Source organism: Pan troglodytes, chromosome 7 (assembly GCF_028858775.2).
Source record: "Pan troglodytes isolate AG18354 chromosome 7, NHGRI_mPanTro3-v2.0_pri, whole genome shotgun sequence".
In the NCBI taxonomy this organism is placed as follows: domain Eukaryota; kingdom Metazoa; phylum Chordata; class Mammalia; order Primates; family Hominidae; genus Pan; species Pan troglodytes.
Genome location: NC_072405.2, coordinates 30,397,953 through 30,412,363, shown reverse-complemented (window position 1 = coordinate 30,412,363; position 14,411 = coordinate 30,397,953). Strand labels below are relative to the sequence as shown.

Here is a 14,411-nt window from a genome sequence, read left to right as displayed (position 1 = left end):
CCAGGCTCCTCCCTGAGGTGTGAGTTCCCTCTGGTCCCAAACACAAGGCTTCCTGCCCCCATCACAGAGTCCCTGAAGGAGAGGCAGACAGGCCCCTGTCTAGACAGCCCCTGCTTCTGTGGCCCAGGCTTGGGGGAAAGAGTACTGCGGGGCTGTGTCTCCAGCCCTCCAGCCCTAGGCGGCCCCTGCATTGGAACCCTTGCTCCCAGGGCTTCCCTCTGCCTGATATGGCTTGTCTCGTTCACCCAGGTCTGGTGGCTCATAAGGAAAAGACAGATGTAGGGACCCAATGCAACCTTTTAATTCCAAGCAGAGTCCCCCTCCCCCAGCATGGTCACACACACAGTGGAAAGGGATGTCAGGGTCTGGGCAGGAGCAATACCCAGACCTGGGCAAAAATATAGATATCATTATATACACACGTGGACTGGAAAGAAGTCAAGCTGGGGGTGTAAGGTAGGGCAGGGGCAGGTGAGGAAAGCAGCTGGGGGGGCCCCAATAAATTACATTCTTGAGAGAGCATAGTGTGTGGGGGGGTGCGTGGGTGTAGGTGAGAGCTGGTAGCCAGGACACTCCAAAATGTGCCAGGCCTGGCCTCTTGACCCCATCCAAGGGAGGTGGAAGGCCCAGCTTCTGCCCGGTGCCTGGCTTAGTGCTGGAATTCCCATTTCGTGGCCTGGAGGCAGGTGGAGGGCCAGGATCGTGTGTAGGCGGCATCTCCACCCTAAGCCCAGGCTTCTGGGGAAGCCACAGGGCTAGAGCAAAAGGCTTGGAAGCTCGGGGTTTGCGAGCGGAGGTCAGGGCAAGCTGAAGTGGAGGGGTGACCTCCCTGCCGGAGGCTGAGCTGGGGCCTGTTCCCACTAGAGTCAGAGGAGCAGGAGGCTGCAGTGCAGGAAAGCTGTCAGGAGTGAGTATGGGAGGGCTGGGTGGGTGACACAAGAGCCTGGAGCTCTTTCTGCCTGGCCGCTTCCCACCCCTGCATCTTCCCTCCAGCTGTTCAAGACAGCCAACCGGCCTAACCACCAATGCCCCTCATTCCTCCTCACCCTCTGGGGTGAGGGGCAGGGAGAGGGCGCAAACATGAACTCTGTGTGCCAGAGCCCAGACTGGCTTTGCCCTGTGCAGGGAGGGCCAGGGACGAGAGCAGGAGGCCCCCAGCCTTGTGAGGGGGAAGAAAGTCCGTAGCTCACTGCTGGGGACTGCAGAGGTTTTGGCCCCCCACTCTACCTGAGGAAAGGAGCCCACCCTATTTCCACCCCACCTCCTGCCCCTCCCAACCCCCCGGGGAAAAACCCTGAAGCAGCAGGGGTAAGGGGGCCGTCCTGGAGCAGGTGAGGGCCATCAGAAGAGAGAGGCCTTCTTCTTGAGCTCATTCCGCTTCCACAGAGCCAGCTTGCCAAACTCTTCAGGGGACATGGCAAATACCCTTGAGAAGTCCTCGGCAGACAGATGCCTCTACATGGGGGAATCGGGGCAGCTCAGCATGGGGGGGGAGGGGGCTGTGCCCAGTGACCTAGGGGACACTCACTCAAAGAGGCCCCAGATCTTCCCCCAGGCAGGAGAGTGCCCGTGGACAGCCCTGCACCCATCCAGGGCATCTTCCTTGCCTACCTCAAGCCGCATCCGATCCACCCCCGGTGGCAGCTTGGTTCGCCCCTTGTTGGTCACCACTAGCATTTCATAGGGATAGATCTGGGGGTGGGGGGAGGGGCAATCTTAGGCTCACAGAATGTCCTGTCCTTCGACTCCCTAGGCCTCCCACATCAACCTGCAGAGGCCACTGGGGTTCATGCCATCTTGCCCTCTGTCTCCCCCAACTTCCCTGCCATCCCTCCCATCTTCAACACCAGGAAGACCCCGCAGCACATTCCACTTGCCTGGCATCTCCCCAGCCTCCCGCCCCGCTACAGGCGCTTGTGTCCCCTGCCCCTCACCTTCTGCTCCAGCACACAGGGCAGGGAGTTCCCCCGGTCCATCCTCCCCCTCTGGCCCTCTCCGTTCTGGGGAGACCAAAGCCGCAGTGAGCCAGAGCGGGGCAGGGAGACCTTCCCAGCCTTACCCCGGCTTCTTCTTCTTCACCAGGCAACTCTGTGGCCCCACACCCCCCTTCCCCTGACACTTTCGGGTGCCAGGACCCAGCTTCTGCTGCTCTGCCTGTTCCCCTCCAGGAGGCACTCACCTGCAGGCCTGCGGGAGAGAAGGGGCATGGGTCAGATGCAGCTCCAAGGTCAGCAGGCCAACACGCCTGACCTCACCAGACCCCTGCCCACAGCCCAGACCCCGGCTGCCCAGGGACCTGTGTAAGCCCCTTCTCCAGACCCCGGCACCAGGCCCCACTTCTCACCTGGGCTTCCAGTCTCACTCCCTGATGGGCTGAACTCTGTGGACTGTAGCTAGAAAGGACACAAAGGAATCAGAGGCAGTTGGGGATATTCACCTTTGGTCCCCTTCACTTTGGGGGTCTCCCCGCTCCCTGAGGGTGCCCAAGTGGCTCAGTCCCTCAGTACCCCACATGCACGTTCCTCCCACGTAGTCTATATCTCTGGTCCTGAGACCTTACCCGGCTCAGGGTGGTCCTGCCATAGGCGGGGAGAGAGGAAGATTTAGACGTTCCCTGGTGCAAGGCTGGAAGACAGCAAAAGGTCCTGGGTTCAGTCCCTTTGGCCCTGACAGCCCTTCCTGAGACAGCAACCTCACTGGCCTTCCACAGCTGCGGCAGGGCAGGAAGGGATCACGCTGGGGGGAACCTGGTGGGCTTCTGCTAGCTCCCAGCTCCTACTGGTCACCTTCAGCAAGCAATACAGTGCTGGTGGTTCTCAGCTGTCTCTACCACCATCCCTCTTCTCTCCAACTAGAAGTGGCCCAAATATACAATTGGGCCCAATGCCTGATGTGAAAATTGAGTCAGCCAGAGCCAAGGCTCACATCATAAAATGAACCTCTGGGATACACAAAGAAAACTAAAATCGAATCACAATAATTACATTATTATAATTTTATTAACAATGTTAGTAATCAAATCTAAAAAAAAAAAAATTTTTTTTTTGGCCAGGCGTGGTGGCTCATGCCTGTAATCCCAGCACTTTGGGAGGCCAAGGTGGACAGATCACCTGAGGTTGGGAGTTCAAGACCAGCCTAACCAACATGGAGAAACCCTGTCTCTATTAAAAAATACACCGTGCCCGGCCAAAAATTTTTAATAGAGATAGGGTCTCACTATGTTGCCCAGGCTGAACCTGAACTCCTGGACTTAAGTGATCCTCCTGCCTTTGCCTCCCAAGTACTGGAGCTACAGGCATGGGCCACCTGCTCAGCTAGTATTCATATTTGTTTGTTTGTTTATTTATTTATTTTTGAGATGGGGTCTCCGTGTGTCACCCAGGCTGAAGTGCAGTGGTGTGATTATAGCTTTCTGTAGCCTCAACCTCCCAGGCTCAAGTGATTCTCCCCATCTCAGCCTCCTCAGTAGCTGGGACTAGGGGCATGCGCCATCAAACCCAGCTAATATATATTTATTTTTTATTTTTTATTTTTTTTTTTATTTTTATTTTTTGTAGAAACCAGGCCTCACTATGGTACCCAGGCTGGTCTTGAACTCCTGGGCTCAAGCAATCCTCCCACCTTGGCTTCCCAAAGTGCTGAGATTATAGGTGTGAGCCACTATGCTTGGCCTAGTAATCAATTTTAAAAGTCTGACATTAGGCTGGGCACAGTGGCTCACACCTGTAATCCCAGCATTCTGGGAGGCCGAGGTGGGTGGATCACGAGGTCAAGAAATCAAGACCATCCTGGCTAACATGGTGAAACCCCGTCTCGACTAAAAATACAAAACAAATTAGCCGGGCATGGTAGCAGGCACCTGTAGTCCCAGCTACTTGGGAGGCTGAGGCAGGAGAATGGCGTGAACCTGGGAGGCGGACCTTGCAGTAAGCGGAGATCATGCCACTGCACTCCAGCCTGGGTGACAGAGCGAGACTCCATTTAAAAAAAAAAAACAAAACAGTCTGACATTATACTACAGAAAGAGTCATGTTCTCAGCACTGTCACTGGGGATTGTACCAGCAGTCAACAACTTCACATCAGCATTACTGGACCTCAGTCTCAACTTGCACATTTAATAGGATCTCTAAATTTTGAAGTACTACAGATTATAATTCAGGAAAATTTGTTTCCAGTAATATGTTTTCCTGGAAATAACTTTGTACCTAAGATCCTTAGCTTGAGGTGATCTCAAAATGCCTTCACCTCCAATTGCTGGAAATGGCTGGCATTTATACCAACTGTTTCCACAAGCATTTTTGTATAAATAGTTAACCTCCATAGATTCAAAACTATGAGGAACTATCTTAATATATACATATATATGTATATATTCACATATATACATATATATGAATATATGTATATATTCACATATATACATATATATGAATATACGTATATATGTATATATTCACATATATACATATATATGAATATACGTATATATGTATATATTCACATATATACATATATATGAATATACGTATATATGTATATATTCACATATATACATATATATGTATATATGTATATATATATTTTTTGTTTTTTGATACAGAGTCTCACTCTGTTGCCCAGGCTGGAGTGCAGTGGTACAGTCTTGGCTCACCACAACCTCTGCCTCCCAGGCTCAGGTGATTCTCCTGCCTCAGCCTCCTGAGTAGCTGGGATTACAGGCACGCGCCACCATGCCCAGCTAATTTTTGTATTTTTGTTAGAGACAGGGTTTCACCATGTTGGCCACGCTGGTCTTGAGCTCCTGACTTCAGGTGATCCACCTGCCTCAGCCTCCCAAAGTGCTGGGATTACGGGTGTGAGCCACTGCACCCAGCCTCTTCTTAAAATACTCTTATGAAATCTGTTGCTTGGAAGCATTCGATTATTGAGAACAAAACCTCATTTTTACCCCTAACACTTATTTTTATTTAGAAAATAGCTTTCACAATCACCATTCACTATTGAAGCATTTCACTCTTACAATAATAAGTACACATTTATTCAACCAACTGATAGAATTTCAACCTTCAAACCCTGCACGAAGATTTTCCCCTCCAAATTACTTCTATTATAAAATGCTTACGTGTGTTCCAGAGCGACTATTCCAGTGTCACCATTTAATCAGAATGACATGCCTGTTCATGATTCTAGAATTCAGGTTGTTTAAATATGACAGTAACCTATGCAGTCATGTGATCATTAATCACCCACAAGTTCAGGGACGCCAAAGATGATCCAGAGGTAGGCATCTGGCTATTTCAACTTCACGAGGCCAAAATGGAAGTTAAAGAGCTAATCTGGGCTGAACAGAAGATTCTGGCAGAACACTGACACTGAATCCAACCTTCACGCATCCTCTCTCCACATCATTCTTTAGGCCTTAACTCTTTATTCCACATTCTCTAATAAACCTCTGTAGCTCTTCCCACCCACAGAGACAGCATCCTGAGAGCTCTGGGGAACACTCAGATGTCCTAACCACATGTTAACCTTGAATTCCCCAGTTCCAGTGGTTTTCACCTCTGCTCCACATGAGATAACCCTTTCAAAGAGCCATGCCCAGGATCTTGTCATCAGCTGCACCACGCTGCCTAGAAACTGTGAGCTTGGACCATTCACTTTGTGGCTTTGGCTCAGCTCCATCCCCACCACCCAGCCCACCAACCTCATGGAGAACTCCAGTTTCTTCATTCCCCTCCTACCTCCCCCACCTCCCACCTTCTGTCACTACCTTCTCAGTTTCGGCTCTGTGACTGGGCACAGCAACTACTTTTATCAGCTCCTCCACGGTGCAGCCTGGCCCCTCAGCACCTATCCTTAAAAACGCTAACCCAGGGTCAACCCAACAGCTCCCATCCTGCCCCCAGCTGTGGACATACAGCCCACACAATGTAGATGAGCATCACTACAAAGGCCAAGCCTCGCACGTTTCTCCTCCCCTCCACAGCAGTTCCAAACCCTCGCCATTCTCACCAAGTCTCACCCTCTAACGCTCAGCAGACAACCTCGGCTTCTCATCTGGCCTGCCCCTGGATCCAAGTTCCCATCCCACAGGGGAGGCCTTTGAAGGCCAGCCTCCCACACATTCTGGGGCTCGATCTCAACCAGTCCTCAAACCAGCCCTCTAATATATATATATGTATATGTGTGTGTGTGTGTATATATATGTCACCCAAAAAAGAAAAAATAGGACACCCAGGTGTCACCCAAAATAGTGTGTATATATATGTCACTATATATATATGTCACTGTATATATATGTGTATATATGTCACTATATATATGTGTATATATGTCACTGTATATATAGTGTATATATATATAGTGACATGTATATACACACACACATATATACATATATACATACAATTAGAGACAGATCCCACTCTGTCACCCAGGTTAGACTGCAGTGGCGCAATCATAGCTCCCATCTTAGCCACCCAACTAGCTGAGACTACAGGCACATGCCACCACTCCCAACTAATTTTTCTATTTTTTATAGAGACAGTGTCTCACTACGTTGTCCAGACTGATCTTGAACTCCTGACTTGAAGCAGTCCTCTCACCTCAGCCTTCCAAAGTGCTGGGATTACAGGCATGAGCCCCGACTGGACCTTTAATGGAAGCCCTAGGCACCCTTCCCTTCTCTCTCTGTACAATCTTACTTTCTCCTCACCATTTTCCTGCCACATATGAGCAAGCTGAAGACCCTCAAGCTCCCAACTCTGCCAGATGCACCTTCCACCCACAGTGCTGTACATGGGGCACTTCAAACCCCACATGTCCAAAACCAGTCTCTCATCTTTCCCTGAAAATCCGCCTCTCTTATTATCTCAGTTCCAAGTTGGTCATCACCCAGCACCCAAGACAAAAGCCTCAGCTTCTCTCTCTTGCACCTCCCACGTCCAATCAGCCACTGGATTCGATCCAGCGGATTCAATTGTCTATATATTCTCAAATCCATTCCCTCTTCTCTGGACCCACATGGTTTTTTAGCCCTTATCCAGTCTATTGGAGAGTGTGGTAGATTATTTCCAAAGATGGCCTGCACTGTTGCCTCCCATCTTTCATGCTTTCTGCAATGAGACCTTGTGGTACCTGTCATCAAGAAGTGGAGTCTTGGCTGGGCGCAGCGGCTCACGCCTGCAATCCCAGCACTTTGGGAGGCCAAGGCAGGTGGATCACCTGAGGTCAGGAATTTGAGAGCAGCCTGGCCAACATGGCGAAACCCCATCTCTAATAAAAATACAAAAATTAGCTGGGCATGGTGGTGTGTGCCTGTAGTCCCAGGCACTCGAGAGGCTGAGGCAGGAGAACTGCTTGAACCTGGGAGGCAGTGGTTGCAGTGAGCCAAGATCACACCATTGCACTCCAGCCTGGGTGACAGTGAGACTCTGTCTAAAAAAAAAAAAAAAAAAAAAAAAATTTAGCTGGGCATGGTGGCATGCACCTGTAATCCCAGCTACTCAGGAGGCCGAGGCAGGAGGATCATTCAAGCCCAAAAGATAGAGGTTGCAGTCAGCCAAAATGGTGCCACTGCACTCCAGCCTGGGCAACAGAGCAAGACCCTGCCAGAAGAAGGAGAAAGAAGAAAGAAAAAAGAAGAAAGAAGAAGAAGAAGAAGGGGGAGGGGGAGGGGGAGGGTCTAGCTCCCCTCCCCTTGAGTCTAGGTGGTCAGTGACTGGCTCTGGCAGCTACAATGAAGAAGTGACACTATGTGGTTTCCTCTTAGGCTTTTTTCTTTTTTCTTTTTTTTTTTTTGAGACAGAGTCTCACTCTGTTCCCTAGGCTGGAGTGCAGTGGCTCCATCTCGACTCACTGCAACCTCCACCTCCTGGGTTCAAGCAATTCTCCTGCCTCAGCCTCCTGAGTAGCTGGGATTACAGACATGCGCCACCATGCCTGGCTAATTTTTGTATTTTTAGGAGAGACGGGGTTTTACCATATTGGTCAGGCTGGTCTTGAACTCCTGACCTTGTGATCCGCCTGCCTCAGCCTCCCAAAGTGCTAGGACAACAGGTGTGAGCCACCGTGCCGGGACCCCTCTTAGGCTTTAAGAGGCTTTGCAGCTTTCATTGCTGGGTTTTCAGGTCTTCCTCTCCTCTCCAGCCGACAAGCTCTGAGGAAGTCCAGGGTAGCGCGCTGGATAGTGGGCTACGCCATTCAAAGCCTGCCCCGCTCCCCATCTCTTGGTCTCACTGCCCACTGCCCCACAGTGTACCCTGTACTCTGTAATTCCAGACTCCTGGAGGCTCAGCCAGCCAGATGTTTCATGTTCCCAATTTCGCTCCCACACCATTCCCAATGTCTGCAATGCGCTCTCCCACTCACTTTTTCTGGCTTGCTTGGTCTCGGCCTTCAAGACTCAGTTTAAGCTAGACGCGGTGATTCACACCTATAATCCCAACAGTTTGGGAGGCCAAGGCGGGATGATTGCTTGAGTCCAGGAGTTCGAGCCCAGTCTGGGCAACATTGTGAGACCTTGTCACTACAGAAAATTTTAAAAATTGGCCAGGCATGGTGACGCACACCTGTAATCCCAGCTACTCAGAAGGCTGAGGTAGGAGGATTGCTTGAGCCTGAGAGGTGGAGTTTGCAGTGAGCTGAGAGTGCACCACTGTATTCCAGCCTGGGCAACAGAGCAAGGCCCTGTCTCAATAAAACAAACAAACAACAAACAACAACAACAAAACCCCTCAGTTTGGCCTCCCAGGCCCTGTTGCTGTGCTCCCAAAGCACCCCGCGCACCTTGATCACAATACCGGCCACACTGCATCGAAACCCCACGTTCCATGACAGTTTCCCCGCCAACAGCAAGCTACCAGAGGACAAGACTAGATTTTTTCCCTGCTTATATGCCCAGTGCCTAGCACATGGTAAACGCTCAATAAATGGTTGTTAAATTAAACCAAACTTGCTGAATTCTATTTTAGCCGATTCTCTCATTTATCATCTGACATTGTTCCATGACTGGGATTCTTGCTCCCAAGAGAGCAGCCGTGCTTTGGGTCAGGGATTGCATCCTGTATGTGTCACAAGTCAACAGATGCACAGAGTCAGGCCTCCATCTCTGGCCAGGTGACTCTGAGCCCCCTCCACAGCACTCACAGGTATGGAAGGGTGTCCGGTCAGGCAGAGAGCGGGTTTTCCTTCGGATCGGCAATGACTTTTCCATCTCTTCTTTCAAGATCATCTTTCCCAAGTTGGAAGTAACCTGAAGAGGGAGAAAGGAAGATGGAGCCAAGACTTAGACACTTGAATGTTTCTTTTTTTTCTTTTTCTTTCTTTCTTTCTTTCTTTTTTTTTTTTTTTGAGACAGGGTCTCACTCTGTCACCCAGGCTGGAGTTCAGTGGCACAAACATGGCTCACTGCAACCTTGACCTCCTGGGCTCAAGCAATCCAACCTCCTCAGCCTCCTGAGGAGCTGGGACCACAGGAATGCACCACCACACTCAGCTAGCTAATTGTTTTTTTTTTTATATACAGATGGGGTTTCACCATGTTGCCTAGCCTTGTCTCAAAATCCTGGGCTCAAGTGATCCTCCTGCCTCGGCCTCCCTAAGTGTTGGGATTACAGGTGTGAGCCACTGTGCTGGGCCAATACTCATTTCTTATCTCTAGAAGGTCTAGAGTTGGGCCATGCTGCAGGCAGGACTGCGGACATTTCCCAAGTGGCTGGTTTGTGCCCTGGAGCTCACAGAGCCTCTTGTTCGTGGCTGACACATGGCCACAATGGGTTTGGCCACCCTTGAAAGCCAGGAGTCAGAGCTGCTTGCTAGAACTCTACCACGGCGGCCTCCCTGTCCTTGTCCCAGGTCACCCTGCTCAGAGCCTAGGCCCATGTCACTGTCAATGGTCTTTCCATGGTTCTCCCTCCTCCCCTGGAGGCCCGTAGCCCATGCTCTCCTTTTCTCTCCTCCCATGGATCACTCAGGCTGCTAGCTCCCAGCTCTGATGGGACCACCCTTTTCTGTGCTTTTGACCCTAATATCAAGTAGTGTCCCCCAGAAAGCAGCATAAAGTCCAGGTGTCCCTTCACAAGCAAAATCCTGGGGTCTTGGCAAGAAGAGGCTCCCCAACATGTTCCAAAAAGCATGCTTTTCGGGTAGGAACCCCTTCGACTAGCTACGGAGCCAGAACTTCTGTCCCCAGAAAGACACAGGGTAGGCTGGGCATAGTGGCTCACGCCTGTAATTCAAGCACTTTGGGAGGCCGAGGTGGGCGGATCGCTTGAGGTCAGGAGTTCGAGACCAGCCTGGCCAACATGGCAAAACCTTATCTCTATTAAAAATACAAAAAAAAAAAAAAAAAATTAGCTGGGCGAGGTGGTGGTGTGCCTGTAATCCCAGCTACGCAAGAGGTTGAGGCAGGAGAATCACTTGAACCTGGGAGCGGAGGTTGCAGTGATCTGAGATCATGCCACTGCAAGCCAGCCTGGGCAACAGAGCGAGACTCCTGCACAGGGGTGGAGGGTGGGGGTGGCGAGATGCTACCTTACTGAGTTCCTCTCTCTGACGCTCCCTGAGAGCCTTCATCTCCTCTCCAGAGTCGTCATCTTCCTCCTCCTCCTCTTCCTCTGCTCCCCTCCGAGACGCCTTCCGCTTCCTCCATTCTGTCTCTAGGAGACACAAGCAAAGGTGGGCAGGGAGTCACTCGCCATGGGGTCAGTGTGTGTTTACATGGCACAGCCTCTGTGCACTGCTCTGGGCTGGACCTTGATAAGGCCACTACAAAATTTTTTTAAAAAATAAAGTAGGGTGGGTAGATGACTCATGCCTGTAATCTCAACACATTGGGAGGCTGAGGTGGGAGGATCGCTTGAGCCCAGGAATTTGAGAACAGCCTGGGGTAATATAGTCTCTATAGAAAATTATTTTTAAAAATTAGCCCGGGGTGGTAGGGCATGCCTGTAGTCCCAGCTGCTGGGGACACTGAAGTAGGTGGATTGCTTGAGCCCAGTAATTCGAGGCTACAGTGAACTGTGATGGAGTCACTGCACTCCATCCTGGGCAACAGAGTGAGATCCTGTCTTAATAAATAAATAAATATTTAAAAATAAAAATAGGCCGGGCGCGGGGACTCATGCCTGTAATCCCAGCACTTTGGGAGGCCAAGGCAGGCGGATCACAAGGTCAGGAGATCGAGACAATCCTGGCGAACATGGTGAAACGCCATCTCTATTAAAAATACAAAAAAATTAGCTGGGCGTGGTGGCGGGCGCCTGTAGTCCCAGCTACTCAGGAGGCTGAGGCAGGAGAATAGCGTGAGCCCGGGAGGCAGAGCTTGCAGTGAACCAAGATTAGGCCTCTGCACTCCAGCCTGGGTGACAGAGCAAGACTCTGTCTCCAAATAAATAAATAAATATAAATATAAATATAAAAATTAGCCAGGTGTGGTGGTGGGCACCTGTAATCCTAGCTACTTGCGAGGCTGAAACAGGAAAATCGCTTGAACTCAGGTGGTAGAAGTTGCAGTGAGCCGAGATCTCGCCACTGCACTCCAGCCTGGGCAATAGAGCAAGACTTCCTGTCTCAAAATTTAAAAAGAGAGTCAGGCATGGTGGCTCACGCCTGTAATTCCAGCAGTTTGGGAGACAGGCGGGTGGATCACTGGAGGTCAGGAGTTTGAGATCAGCCTGGCCAACATAATGAAAACCCATATCTACTAAAAATACAAAAAATTAGCCAGGTGTGGTGGTGCATGCCTGTAATCCCAGCTACTGAGGAGGCTGAGGCAGGAGAATTGCTTGAACTCGGGATGTGGCGGTTGTGGTGAGCCAAGATTGTGCCACTGCACTACAGTCTGGGGCAACAGAGTGAGACTCCATCTCAAATAAATAAATAAAATAAAAATACAATAAAATAAGAGTAACATTTTCTCACCTTGCCATGAAGCTGGGTAGGCAACACACACATACACACACTCATGACTGAAATTCAGTGGGTGCAGCAACATGAATGGAACTGGAGGCCATTGTCTTAAGTCAAACAAGACACAGAAAGACAAAGACTGCATGTTCTCACTCATAGTGGGAGCTTAATAGTGTGTACGCATGGATGTAGAGAGTGGGATGATGGACCATGGCAACTCAGAAGGGTGTGGGGGGTGGTGATGGGAAATTGCTTAATGGATACAACGTGCAGTATTCAGATAACAATATCATAAAAACCCTGACTTCACCACTGTGCAATCTATGCAGGTAACCAATTACACCTGTACGCCATAAATGGATAAAAATAAAAATTAAAATAAAATTCGCTGGGGACCAAACCATCTATCATTTATCTTTCTCTTTCCCAGTGCTCCCCTCACAGAGCCTGGGATGCAGAAGTTTGATACATGTCTGTTGAGTCAGGAAATAAATGAATGGAAAGCAAATGAATGACCAATAAAAGGGCCACTTACACCAAGCGCTATGGGAACACAGAGAGTGAGTGAGCAAGGAGCCTGGGGGCTCCTGAAGGTAGGAAAAAGCCCACGAGGACACCATAGGGCAGGGGTGGGAGTGGGTTCACGGGCTGCAGCAAGAGCCAAGGGGAGGGAGTGCAGGGGTTTCCCAGACCACCCATTCCACTCTCCCCATCTCTCCTACCCACAACAGCCAGAGACGGGGGGCATGGCCAGTAGTCGGTTTCGATTTTGGCTGGCTGGTTGGGGTCTGGGGGCTGGGCTGCAGGAAACTTGGATGACTCGATGATGAGATCCTCGATGAGGTGCTTGGTCTGAGGGCTGCCTCCCACGGACTCTGCAGACAAAGGCCAGGGTCAGCCAGGTGTGCCCTGCCCGAGGCCAACTTGGCTACCTTCACCCCTCCCCCCTCACACCTGTGAGGTCCTGCAGGTAAAAGCAGTGTACACGCTGAGCACGGGGCACACGTGCTGCTGTGACATGCTATCCTCCCGACCCCCTCCAGCCAGCCCGCAGCCCCAGGGCACGGCCTCCCAGCATGCAGCCGGAAGCAGGCTCTGGTGAGCCAGGGGCGCCCTCACCTCTCTGCTTATAGATGGGAGGCTTCTTGTAGATGTTGGAATCTGGGCGGGAGGTCTCTGTGGGAGGAAGAACAGATGAGGAGGAGGACATGCTGATGGCAGGGAGGCTGGGGCCAGGAGAATGGAGATGATGGAACGGGACAAGGTGGGGAACTCACTGGCCCCTGTCAAGAGCCAAGACAGGGCTGGCATTCCTGGCACTGCCCCTCAGGGGTTTGGGACATTTTACACTTTTCCGGCTGGGGGAGAGAGAAAAAGTGACAGGTCTCCCATCTCTGGGAGGGGTCCTGGCCTCCTGGGGCCTACTTAGCTCTGAGGCGAGCATATACCCCAGAGAGTGGGGGACTGAGCTTAAGGGGATTGGGGTTCCTGATGGAGAAAGTCTTAGGAAACAATGAGGTCGTGCTGAGAAGACCTACCAGGGTGGTGGAAATGGGGCAGGCTGGTCCGGGGGGTTCCAGTGGTTCTGGGGGCCGAGGCCTGAGAGATGATTCCAGGCGACCGGCTGTCCGCCCACACCTGCAGAGCAGAAGCGTGTGGCTCCAGGGCCCCTAACCCCCTCCAACCCACACATGCACCCCATCAGCTCACACCACCCTCTCTGTCCTCCCATCCTGGCCGGCTGCATCCCTCCAAACCCAGGGCAATGTTGTGGCACAGTTCCAAGGACCTACTGATGGTGCCTGGCCCAGGGAGAGAGGGTTGAGGTCCTGGGTCCGACAGAATGATGGACACAGAGCTGGCCAGTGACAGCCAGGGGGCCACTGATTCGGGCACTCCCTGGGCTCTGCAGAGCTAGGTCTGATGTGTGAGGGGAGGGAGTTAGGATCCCCTTCAGGGCAGGGCAGGGCAAGTTGCAGGTGTGGGGCAGACTCACCTCTGGGGATGGTGGGGGGGATGTGGATTTGGGTGACAGCGAGCGCTGTGAATGGAGAGGGGGCTGGTCAGAGCTACAGGGGCAGATTCAGCCTCTTCCCTAGAATTCCAGAGAGGCCACCTCATCCCCCACCCAAAGCTGCACACTTTCCTGGCCAGCTTCTGGGCCACCTCTGCTTTCTTGGATCCTTCCCACAGTTCCCTGCACAAAGTCCTCAGCCTTCCCACAGGAGGCACAGAGAAGCACGCGAGCCTTGCTCAGTACGCCTGGGGCTCCAAGGGCACTCTTTTCTTCCTTCCTTCCTTCCTTCCTCTCTCCTCCCCTTTTCTCCTCTCTCCCGCTCTCATCTTTCTTTTAATTTTTTCCTACTTCCTTTGTCCTTTTTCTTTCTTTCCCTGCCTTCCTCCCTTCCTTCCCTCTTTCCTTCCTCTCTCTCTCCACTTTCTTCTCTCTTGTCTCTTATTCTTTCTCCTCTATCCCTCTCTCATCTTTCTTTCTTGTAGT

General features: G+C 51.3%; 1 protein-coding gene across 21 annotated transcripts in view; it reads right to left on the bottom strand.

The window, feature by feature from the left end:
• Nucleotides 1-279: 279 nt before the first annotated feature.
• DMTN (dematin actin binding protein) overlaps nucleotides 280-14,411 on the bottom strand; it is a 33,738-nt gene continuing 19,606 nt past the window's right edge. For 17 of the 21 annotated variants that reach the window (XR_010159134.1, XR_010159148.1, XR_010159140.1 and 14 more), the window contains 11 exons: nucleotides 13,908-13,952; nucleotides 13,450-13,549; nucleotides 13,031-13,087; nucleotides 12,634-12,786; nucleotides 10,535-10,659; nucleotides 9,149-9,254; nucleotides 2,561-2,625; nucleotides 2,345-2,393; nucleotides 1,935-2,187; nucleotides 1,612-1,692; nucleotides 280-1,455 (listed from right to left, as the gene is read on the bottom strand). Coding sequence is in view for 2 of the 21 variants with exons in the window: in XM_016958968.4 (XP_016814457.1) it covers nucleotides 1,342-1,455; nucleotides 1,612-1,692; nucleotides 1,935-2,000; nucleotides 2,180-2,187; nucleotides 2,345-2,393; nucleotides 2,561-2,625; nucleotides 9,149-9,254; nucleotides 10,535-10,659; nucleotides 12,634-12,786; nucleotides 13,031-13,087; nucleotides 13,450-13,549; nucleotides 13,908-13,952 (969 nt within the window). In the remaining 19 variants the exon portion in view is untranslated. The remainder of the gene's footprint in view (nucleotides 1,456-1,611; nucleotides 1,693-1,934; nucleotides 2,188-2,344; nucleotides 2,394-2,560; nucleotides 2,626-9,148; nucleotides 9,255-10,534; nucleotides 10,660-12,633; nucleotides 12,787-13,030; nucleotides 13,088-13,449; nucleotides 13,550-13,907; nucleotides 13,953-14,411) is intronic. The other 4 variants (XR_010159141.1, XR_010159149.1, XM_016958968.4 and 1 more) reach the window with 3 other exon arrangements.